Source organism: Carassius gibelio, chromosome A11 (genome assembly GCF_023724105.1).
Source record: "Carassius gibelio isolate Cgi1373 ecotype wild population from Czech Republic chromosome A11, carGib1.2-hapl.c, whole genome shotgun sequence".
Classification (NCBI taxonomy): domain Eukaryota; kingdom Metazoa; phylum Chordata; class Actinopteri; order Cypriniformes; family Cyprinidae; genus Carassius; species Carassius gibelio.
In genome coordinates this window covers 25,690,698-25,702,694 of record NC_068381.1, presented here as the reverse complement: position 1 = coordinate 25,702,694, position 11,997 = coordinate 25,690,698, and the positions used below count along the sequence as shown (strand labels likewise).

At 43.6% G+C, this 11,997-nt stretch overlaps 1 protein-coding gene across 1 annotated transcript; it reads right to left on the bottom strand.

Annotated features, from left to right (window-relative positions):
* Positions 1-10,392: 10,392 nt before the first annotated feature.
* Positions 10,393-11,624, bottom strand: LOC128022740 (proline-rich protein 13-like). Its single transcript, XM_052610541.1, has 2 exons — positions 11,223-11,624; positions 10,393-11,031 (listed from the first exon to the last, which is right to left on the bottom strand). The coding sequence occupies exons 1-2, from the start codon at positions 11,505-11,507 to the stop codon at positions 10,978-10,980; spliced, it is 339 nt and encodes a 112-aa protein (XP_052466501.1). The 5' UTR covers positions 11,508-11,624; the 3' UTR covers positions 10,393-10,977.
* Between the last annotated feature and the right edge of the window lie 373 nt (positions 11,625-11,997).

Sequence of the window (11,997 nt, the reverse complement as noted above, 5' to 3'; positions counted from 1 at the left end):
TTGAGACCCTGCAGCCCTCTCTACTAATTTCACTTGTTCCCACACTCCTCGTACCACTGGGAGGGGTGGAGGTACGGGTCTCCTTATATCCAAAGAATGGAAATTTGAACTTCAGACATCACCTACAAGTACTGGTTCATTTGAATCACATGCCATTACAGTAACCCACCCTGTTAAAATCCACTTTGTGGTCATTTATCGTCCTCCAGGTCAACTGGGAAACTTCTTGGAGGAGTTGGATGTGCTGCTATCAAACTTTCCTGAAGATGGTACTCCTCTGGTACTGCTTGGCGACTTCAACATCCACTTAGATAAACCCCAGGCTGCTGACTTCAAAACTCTGCTCACCTCATTTGATCTCAAGCTAATGTCCACTACAGCCTACGCTCACTCTCTCCATCTCGCCTATCTGCTGTGGTTTCATCCTCTCTTCCACCATTCTCTCAGTTTTCTGCTCTGGACACGAACAGTGCTACGGACACTCTTTGCTCCACTTTAACATCTTGCTTGGACAACTTTTGCCCACTGTTGTCTAGACCAGCACGCACTGCCCCATCTGCCCCCTGGCTGTCCAAGGTTCTCCGTGAACATCGCTCTAAACTCAGGGCTGCAGAGAGGAAATGGCAGAAATCAAAAAACTCTACGGATCTCAGTGTGTATCAATCACTCCTCTCTTCCTTTTCTGCAAAGGTCTTAACAGCTAAAACATCCTACTACCACAACAAAATTAACAGCTGCTGTGACGCTCGGACACTATTCAAGACTTTCTCTTCTCTTCTTAATCCGCCGCCTCCACCTCCTCCATCGACTCTTACAGCGGACGACTTTGCAACTTTCTTCACAAATAAGACGAGATCCATCAGTGAACAATTCTCCACACCACAGACTGAGGAAAACTTCACAATGACTGATGCACACTCTTTATCCTCCTCCTCCCCACTCTCAGAGATGGACGTCTCCAAAATTCTCCTGTCCAATCATCCTACTACTTGTCCACTTGATCCTATCCCCACTCTCCTCCTTCAAGCGATCTCTTCTTCAGTCATACCTTCACTTACTCACATTATCAACTCCTCTCTTCAATCTGGAACATTTCCCTTAGCATTCAAGCAGGCTCGGGTAAGCCCACTGCTCAAGAAACCATCTCTAAATCCAGCACTTCTTGAAAACTACAGACCGGTATCCCTTCTTCCATTCATTGCAAAGACACTTGAGCGGGCTGTTTTCAACCAGCTTTCTATGTTCCTTGGACAGAACAACCTCCTGGACAGCAACCAATCTGGCTTCAAAAGTGGCCACTCAACTGAGACTGCTCTGCTCTCGGTTACTGAAGCCCTGCGACTAGCAAGAGCAGCTTCAAAATCCTCGGTACTCATCTTACTGGACCTGTCTGCTGCTTTTGACACTGTTAATCACCAGATTCTCCTGTCCTGTCCAGAAAGATGGGGATCTCTGGAACTGCTCTCCTGTGGGTTAAGTCCTACCTCTCTGACAGATCCTTCAGTGTGTCTTGGAGGGGTGATGTTTCTAAGTCACACCACCTTGCTACTGGGGTTCCTCAGGGCTCAGTACTTGGACCACTTCTCTTCTCCATCTACATGACATCTTTAGGATCTGTCATTCAGAAGCATGGCTTTTCTTATCACTGTAGCAGTAAATTCAAGGTACTGATGCTTGCCTACAAGACAACCACTGGCACGGCACCAACTTACCTAAACTCACTGGTTAAATCCTATGTGCCCTCCAGAAGCTTGCGCTCTGCAAGTGAACAACGCCTTGTGGTGCCATCCCAAAGAAATTCAAAATCACTCTCACAGACCTTTTCCTGGACTGTGCCCAGCTGGTGGAATGACCTCCCAATCTCAATTCGTACAGCGGAGTCTTTACTCATTTTCAAGAAACATCTAAAGACTCATCTTTTTCGCCTGCACTTAACCTACTAACACCAGTACTTTTCCTTTTCTTGTCTTTTTCATTTAATAAAAAAAATAATAATAATAATTATATACACCTGGCTATGCGTTCTACACTAGACTAACTGAGACTTGTCATGGCACTTGTATTCTGTTGTTGTTCTCTTGTTGACCTGACTGCTTCTATTGTTCTCATTTGTAAGTCGCTTTGGATAAAAGCGTCTGCTAAATGATTAAATGTAAATGTAAATGTAAATGTGGCATGGTTATTCTAGAAGCAGGGATGTATGCATCTTGGTGATGAGCCACAATTGGGTTGTTATGCATACATACGTGAACCATGAGGCACCGGCACTGTCATAGGAACATACGCAGGCGATGAGAAGGATGACATAACAGCACAATGCGAATGTAAGGTGCGCTGTTGGTAATTGGAATTTCTGTGTGTTTGAACGGAGTCTGTTTTCTGCAAAAAGTTGGTTCCAGACAAAACAGGAGGTGCAGGCGTGTCAGGTGGTTTTGAATACATGGTATTTGGCACACCATAACAGAAAGGAGGAGGAACCTGAGTGGACGTTGGATGACCTGGCAAGTTGACTTGGGGTGAACCAGCCATTGCAGCAGGAGAGTGCAGGCCATATGGAGAAGTGTACATATTGGGTGCCTGGACCATACCTGGATAAGTAGAAATGTAAGTTTTAGTTTGCAATGCTGGGGGCAGGTATGGGTCATTTGATGAAGGGGACACATCAGTTGGCATTTTGTTGGCCATGTTTGGTGAAGCCTGAATGGTAGTGACATTGTCATGCATGTTAGTTTGAGAGAAAACAGTGGGCACATTAGATGCATGTGGGCTAACTGAAGACATGTGCATGGTGGTTGGAAGTTCATTGAATGGGTTATCTGGGCCTTGGGCATCAGCTGAGGACTGATGTTGCACAAAAGCACTGGGGCAGGTGCCCAACTGGTGCCAGCTCACTGCAGATGTGGGCAGATTCTTTCTATGTGCAGCTAGCTGCCTTGTCTTTGGCCTGACAGACTGTTGGGGGTTATCATTTGGCTGGGAAGCAGTTTCAGTACTCACATCGACCGGCATGCTTATTTCATACTGTTGAATTTTGTCCTGCTTTACTGGTAACCACGGGGTGGCCTGGAAGGGCTGCCTTAGTGGTACTTGAGGATGAGGTCGATGAGGGGTGGTTTCATGGAGCCCCTGCATTTCTCTTCCACTTATTTCAGGTCCCTCGTCTGTGCAATACACTGTGTGTAGACTGTTGTGTTTGAAATTTTAGAAAAATGAAAAGTGTAGTAAAGTGAAAATTAATGCTGTTAGTGAATGTGTTTCATATATCTTATGTTTCCTTCAATCACAAAGCAAATAATCATAAACTAAGGTAAATGGGGGAGAAAAAAAAATTGACCCACTTCAAGAGATTTAAATCACTTGAATGCACAAAAAAAGGATACTGCTTAAAAAAAAAAAAAAACACTGCAATTCACAAATTTGTTACTCAAATCAACAAATTAAGACTCCTATAGCATAATATCAAGAGTTCAGAGACAGAAAAAAAACAAATATTTCTTAAACAAAGCTCAATTCAGTCCAACAATATATTTAACACTGTCACTTTAAGACAAATTAAAGTAGGTGAAATAATGTTGCTGTGTTTTTTTTTTCTTCTTCTGATTTTTTTTTTCCTCTCTTTTTTTTTCCACTCTACTCACAGTTCTTATTTGTCAGATTGCTTCTGTTGACGTAGAAACCAACGATCCGGTTCACAGCACCAAAGATGTAACCCTTCTCGTCTGTGTGCTCCCCCAAATGGCTCTGCGTTGTGTTTGGGTGATGATTGAATGAGGAGGACACAAAGATCGTTGACGTCACAGCAGTGGATCTTATTTATTGGGCACTTTATCTGCATCAGCCACTTTTCACAAGGAAAATAGAACTGTTAGTTACTAATATCAAAACTAAAATGCATATAAAATCATAAAACAAAACAATATAGTTTTAGCTGCTGTTATATTAAACATTAAATCAGGTGTGGGTCTCAAAGACTGGAAAAATAACTTTCCACATATGACAATTAATGTTGAATGCCACATGCATCCCAAATACAAAGAATAAAACTCAAAATACTTAGATAAATGTTAAATACAATACAATATAAAGAAAAATATACCACACCACATGGAAGGTACAATCCATTAAATAATATCAGAAATACAAAACCATCTTTCACAAATAAGTGCACATATATATTAAAGAAATATAATGGATGTAACAGAGAACAGTGAAAACCATCCTTACCTTTTCACAAGGAAAAAAGAAATGAATTAAACAACAGCTCCACCCATGTGAAGAAGGGCTCACTCACACAATGAAATACACATAAAACACAGCACCCCCCTAAGGCTGGGAGAAACATATTACATCTTGCCTACATCTATATACACACACATATTTACATTTTAATTGTTGTTTTCTTCCTCAGGTAGATGCTGGGATAAAAAGCAGCCATGTTACAGCATCTAAAATGGAGACTTCTATTAAAGTGGCTCTGTAACATAAGAGACTTGGGACGGTGGAAGGAGCAGAAGATCAGAGATCAGGCAGAGCTCTACTGGTGCCCCTTAGGGGATTGATTTATCTATAATTATCTATAATATCTACTTAATGTTCTAATGAAGTTATAATTGGTCATTATTCTGTTTTATAAATCTATTCAATAGATTCTAGTGTTCAATAGTTTGGGGTCAGAAAGTTTTTTCTTTCTTTAAGATATTACTTGTATTCAGCAAGGGTGCATTAAACTGATAAAAAGCAAAAGTAAAAACGTTTACATTGTTGGTCAAAAATCCTATTAAAAATAAATAAATAAATGCTGATCTTTTAAAACCTCTAAAGTAACCTGAAAAAAATATATTACTGTTTCCAAAAATGAAGCAGCGCAACTGTTTTTGAGATGCTAAAAAAATAAAGTTTATTGAGCACCAAAACCAGAATATTTTAATAATTTCTTTTGGATTGTATGACACAGAAGACGAGTAAAGGCTGGTGAAAATTAAACATCATAGTAAAACAGAACTCAGTTCTCTAAAAAAACACATTTTTTTATGGTTATTTAAAATTGTAATATTTCATAATGTTACTGCTTTAACTGTATTTCTTATCAAATAAATGTTTTGGTGAGCATAAGAGACTTGTTTCAAAAACATTTACAAATCTTACCTATCCTAAACTTTGAACAGTGTTTTTCTTCATTTATTACATGGCCGTGAAAAAATCAAAGTATTTGACATATATGACTCTTTAATTTATTACTTCTACTTCTACTAATAATTAATCTGCATGTGATTTAATAGTAATATTGCAGCATTCTCCAGGTACAAAGTTTTAATTGTTAAGGTCACAAAGGCCCTACACAGGTTTATGTCCACATTTCCCTCCAAAGTGTGGACATACTATGAGGACTGCTGGGGCCCTAGGTCCACATTTTCAGCTGGGACGCTACTTTGGATGAATAGAGGGCACACTTTTGGCCCACAGTATTCGCACACTCTCCCCACTGTGCCCACACCCAGCCCACACTGTCCCCACACTCTCCCCATTGTGCCCACACCCAGCCCACACTCTCCCCACTGTGCCCACACCCAGCCCACACTCTCCCCACTGTGCCCACACCCAGCCCACACTGTCCCCGCGCTCTCCCCACCGTGCCCACACCCAGCCCACACTGTCCCCGCGCTCTCCCCACTGTGCCCACACCCAGCCCACACTGTCCCCGCGCTCTCCCCACTGTGCCCACACCCAGCCCACACTGTCCCCACACTCTCCCCACTGTGCCCACACCCAGCCCACACTTTACCCACACCCAGCCCACACTCTCCCCACTGTGCCCACACCCAGCCCACACTGTCCCCGCGCTCTCCCCACTGTGCCCACACCCAGCCCACACTGTCCCCGCGCTCTCCCCACTGTGCCCACACCGTCCCCACACTCTCCCCACTGTGCCCACACCCAGCCCACACTTTACCCACACTGTCCCCACACTCTCCCCACTGTGCCCACACTGTCCCCGCGCTCTCCCCACTGTGCCCACACTGTCCCCGCGCTCTCCCCACTGTGCCCACACTGTACCCACACTCTCCCCACTGTGCCCACACTGTACCCACACTCTCCCCACTGTGCCCACACTGTGCCCGAGCTCTCCCCATTGTGCCCACACCCAGCCCACACTGTCCCCGCGCTCTCCCCACTGTGCCCACACCCAGCCCACACTGTCCCCACACTCTCCCCACTGTGCCCACACCCAGCCCACACTGTCCCCGCGCTCTCCCCACTGTGCCCACACCCAGCCCACACTGTCCCCACACTCTCCCCACTGTGCCCACACCCAGCCCACACTGTCCCCGCGCTCTCCCCACTGTGCCCACACCCAGCCCACACTGTCCCCACACTCTCCCCACTGTGCCCACACCCAGCCCACACTTTACCCACACCCAGCCCACACTCTCCCCACTGTGCCCACACCCAGCCCACACTTTCCCCGCGCTCTCCCCACTGTGCCCACACCGTCCCCACACTCTCCCCACTGTGCCCACACCCAGCCCACACTCTCCCCACTGTGCCCACACCCAGCCCACACTTTACCCACACTGTCCCCACACTCTCCCCACTGTGCCCACACTGTCCCCGCGCTCTCCCCACTGTGCCCACACTCTCCCCGCGCTCTCCCCACTGTGCCCACATGCACCCACACTCTCCCCACTGTGCCCACAGCCAGCCCACACTGTACCCACACCCAGCCCACACTGTGTACATACCTGTGGTCATATTGGGGACCCACTCAGACTTGTGTGGGCCAGCCCACACTCAACCCACACTTTTGGGCTGTCCCACTCGGGCCCCACACGGGCCCCGCAGTATGGGCCCACACTCAACCCACACTTTTGGGCTGTCCCACTCGGGCTCCACACGGGCACCGCAGTGTGGGGCCCACACGTGCCGGTATTGGGGCCCACAGTGGGCTGCCCACACGGGCAAGATTTTTGCTGACAAAGGGGCATGTTTGCTGGGAAACTCTGCTGTGTCTTCCCTGTTCGCTCTCCGCTCCCCCACCGCTGCCCTTCCTCTCAACACAAATCTCTTTATATCCTCATGGTCCAATCGTCCCTTCAGGATCCTTCCCGCTGCACAGCTGACAGCAATCGAGCTCAATCGCGCTCGTCAACTCTCTTTCATTGCTCCTTGCTGCTTCCGTGTTTTCCCGGGAACCATCCTCGTGGTATCCCGGAATCGATCCCCATACACAATTTCCGCAAATAAGCTTCCGTTTTTAGTCACCCCGTGACATACAATATTTAGTAATAGCTTATAAGTGGTGATTGTCAGTTTGTGCACGTATGACAGGATTAAAAAAAAAAAAAATTATACAAGACATAGTCAGCCAGACGATGAACATTATTAATATTATTAATAATTAATAATTATTATATGATGCAGTCACACTTGTAGCAATATTTGTAAGTTCTGTTGTTGATTCAGGGTTAGCATCATCTGAGGTCCTCTGAGGGTCAGCATCATCTCTTCTCAGGTGTTCTGGATCCAGACTGGAGCTTGTGTAAATCCTAGTTACCACGGGATGAAGATCCCGTGGCGAAACATAGAAACAAATAGAGACATCATTAGCATAGTTGCTGATCCAACAAAGTAAAATTAAGTAGGCTAGTTTAACCCAAGCTAAAGAATAATATGCGCATTTGATCAGATGCAACTACACGTACAATTTAAGATATATTATTCAAATGCTTGGTGAAAGAGATGTGTTCTAGATTTAAACAGAGAGAGTGTGTCTGAACCCCGAACATTATCAGGAAGGCTATTCCAGAGTTTGGGAGCCAAATGTGAAAAAGCTCTACCTCCTTTAGTGGACTTTGCTATCCTAGGAACTGCCAAAAGTCCAGCGTTTTGTGACCTTAGGGTGCGTGATGGGTTGTAGCGTGGTAGAAGGCTAGTTAGGTACGCAGGAGCTAAACCATTTAGGGCCTTATAGGTACGTAATGATAATTTGTAACTGATAAGGAACTTAATAGGTAGCCAGTGCAGAGACTGTAAAATTGGGGTAATATGATCATATTTTCTTGACCTCGTAAGGACTCTAGCTGCTGCATTTTGGACAAGCTGTAGCTTGTTTATTGAAGAAGCAGGACAACCACCTAGAAGTACATTACAATAGTCCAGTCTAGAGGTCATGAATGCATGAACTAGCTTTTCTGCATCAGAAACAGATAACATGTTTCGTAGCTTGGCAAAGTTTCTAAGATGGAAGAATGCAGTTTTTGTAACATTGGAAATATGATTTTCAAAAGACAAATTGCTGTATAATATAACACTCAGATTTCTGACTGTAGAGGAAATAACAGTACATCCGTCTAGTTGCAAATTGTAATCTACGAGATTCTGTGTAGTGTTTTTTGGTCCAAAAATTAATAACTCTGTCTTATTCGAATTTAATTGGAGAAAATTATTTGTCATCCAATCTTTTACATTTTTAACACACTCTGTTAGCTTAGATAATTGGGAAGTATCCCGCGCATGCGTTACACCTTCTATATCATTGTTTCCTCAACACACGAGAGAGCCGAGGTTGATTCCACACACTCCTAAAAGTAAAAATTCATTTAATTAAAATTAAATAATTGAAATGAATTATTATACTGTGCATAAAAAATTACAACTATGCATTTGCGATGACGTAAGGTGACTGCAAACATACCTTGTTTCGATAAAACTATTGAGTGTGAAAGAAGACAAACGCTGCGCTTGGGCTCAGACGCAACAAACAAGCCCAGTGTGAAAGCCCGGTTACTCTTCTTCTCCTCCCCGTCGGGTTTACCACCATACAGTCTACCATAGACAGTAAAAGAAATGGACACAGTGACCCCATTGGATTCAACAGAGAAAAATGAAGTTTAATTAGAAGAAAAATTAGAAGCATGCACTTCCTGGGGGTCTTCTTCTTCTTCTTCTTAAGGTTTTATTGGCGGTTGACAAGCAACAAAAATGGTGTATTACCGCCACCAACTGGTATGGAGTGTGGATCAAAATGACATTTTATATCCTCTCATACAAATTATTTATTCTAAGATACTGAAAAATAAAACTATAACATTCATTTCCAGATTTATTTTGTAAAATATCCCCTAAAATAAATCACATTTTTATTTTTCTTAATTTTTCTATTAAAATCCTTCTTTCAAGTTCATATTTCTGACAGTATATCATAACATGTTCCACAGTTTCTTCTTGCCCACAAAATGTACCTTCCTGGGGGTCGAGCGTACTGTGCAGATTCAAACTGAGCTTGATGATGTAGATTTCAAGTGAGCAACCTGTAAGCCTTCTAATCACTGTGCCAAGAGAAATCTGAATCACCCACCGAATCTTGCAGAGAAGGCAAGCATGAACAGGAGCAAATTTTGGTAAGTATTCTGATTAATTATCTCCCTTGACTTTATGCCTCCACATCCCCCCGATAGCCTCATAGACCGTAAAAGATTGTCTGCGAGCTTCTCCTCCTGTCCATATGGTATTTTCTCTACTGTGCGCTGGTTATGACGCAATCGTTAGCCTTTTTTTTTTTTTTTTTTTTTAAACTGCTTCTACGGAACCATAACATAAGATACAAGGTAATAGAGTTTTATACATTTTCGTGTTTCTTTAGAAATAATTAATGGACAAATGCAGTCTTTAAACGCCTCAGATGTAAAGTTATTTGCTGTCAAAGTGACGCCAAAATGAATGGGAGTCAATGGAATGCTAACAGCAGGTGCAGGTCCGCTAGCCAATAAAATATGAAACCCTGCCCCCTGCAGTCTACGAGCACGACGTGATCTCTTCTTCTTTGGTGGTTTATGGCAGATGTCAGAGCAGCTTTGGTGCATATTCTGCCTCCTATTGGGATGAAGATTGAGGCGATAATATCAGAAGAGAGACGCAAAGAAAATAATACCCCCACTACCTTTCTTATATAACTTTCACAAAAAAAAAAAAAACAAAAAAAAAAAACACGGAACTTAATATTCTTTGTATGACCTGTTAAGTATATTATGCAAAGTTAAAGAATGTATGCCAACAGAATTTTTTTTTTTTTTTTCATTTCCCCTTCATATGCCATATAATTGATTATTACCTCCTCCACAGTTTCTGTAAGTCCACATTAATTGCTCTGAGCAGGACCATGTTCCCCATCATTAGAAGTGATTAGTTGAGAGCAGAATGACCGATTCTCAGACGAGAAACTACTGGATCTTCCTTTCCTTTGCCATAACTACAACTAGTTATTGTATATGACTCAGATCTTGTTAGATCTCAGCTCTCAGTGGATCATAATAATGTCATCGAACACTATTAAGAGATAAACAAGCAGAGCTGTGCGGATCTCAGGATTTGTTGGCAAAGTAACTAGATCAGGTGTTTCAATCTTCTTCTTGTTTTATTAAATGATTCTTCATTAGTCAACAGAGGTTCTGCAGTGATTCATCAGCATAGATACACCGCGAGTCCACAGATTAAATCTGCCTCATGATTACAATAATCAAGATCTAGCTCAGCTTCTCAATTATTAACTTTGATCAATACACTTTTACTGCTTCGGGAAGTAAAGAGCAATGTACAAAGAAGCAGGTTCAGAGTACTCAGGTAAAAATAAGTTTATCCAGGCAAACACTTCTTAATTTAACTGACATTTTCTAAATAAACAAAACAAAGAAAATTAAAGTAACTTCAATGCATAAAGTGAATTTGTTTAATTACAATTGTTTGTTCTCAGATAGAGGCAAAAGTCATTACAGTGTGCGAGTCAAGTTATAATGAATATGATCTACTCACAACCTCAGCTCATTAGTTATAGATCTTTAATTAAGAAAAGCATTCAGACTCATAGAAACACACATGTGCTTAAGTGCTATCCATCACTGCGTGTGTTTATCATGTTTACTGCCGCAGGGCTGAAGGGTGAATCAGAGAAACCCAGGCTGTGAATGTGTTCAGAGCTGCTCTTCAGTCCGAGTCACTGCTGCTGCTGCTGCTGCTGCTGCTGCTGCTCGAGGAGTGCTGCAAAACCACAAAACACACAGCATTCAACAACAGTCTCCTGCCTGACAGTGTGAAGGATGCTGCATCAGTCCTGTACTACAGGGATGCTGCTGCTGTGACACTCAATCATAGAGATTTAATGAATGACATGGAAGTGTGATTTAGGGGATTTACTCCATCATCCTCTCATTGCCTGGTCTCACTCTCACCTTGCCGTGCTTCATGTGTTTATGCTCCTTGTTAGCTTTATGCCCTTTCTTCATCTTCTTCATCTTCTTGTGTTTCTTATGTCCAGGTGCGCTCATCCCGGCCGGGGGACCCCCATACTGCGGGATGGGGCAGGGGTGTCCAGCTCCAGGGAAGGGTGGATGCGGCCCAGCCGCGGCGGGGGGGAACGGGTGCTGGTACGGAGTGGTGTAAGGGATGGCTGTGGGCTGGTTCATGCCGGGCGGATAGATGGGGTTGGGTCCAGGTGGGTAGGATGGGATGGGCATGGCTGGATATGCTGGGTTTGGAGGGGCAGGATAGGCAGGATTGGGCGGCTGAGCGGCTGGAGGTCCTGCGTATGGAGGTCCTAGGAGACGAAAACCGCCATCACATGAATACACAGAAGGATTTAGAATAAAAAAAAAATACTCTGTATCTACAATGTGAAAATCACCTTCCTGCTCTTCCAACCCTGACTGTGTTCATAAAATGACAACAGATGATTATTAAACAGTATCATCCTATGGGCCCTTCTGTGTCGAAATCACCGTCCACTGTCATGTCTACTTACATTTTACTGTTTGACTGAAGAAAGACGATACTGGACAGTCGCAGCAGGTTGATCAGCATGAGGGCGAGTGAATGGAATTCAGTTTTTGCCTGAACCTTTATATTGGTTGACCCCCAAATTATAATTCTGTCATTAATTACTCACACTCATGTCATTCCAAACCCGTAAGACCCTTTCATGCTCACACACTCCCCTCTCTGCCCTCC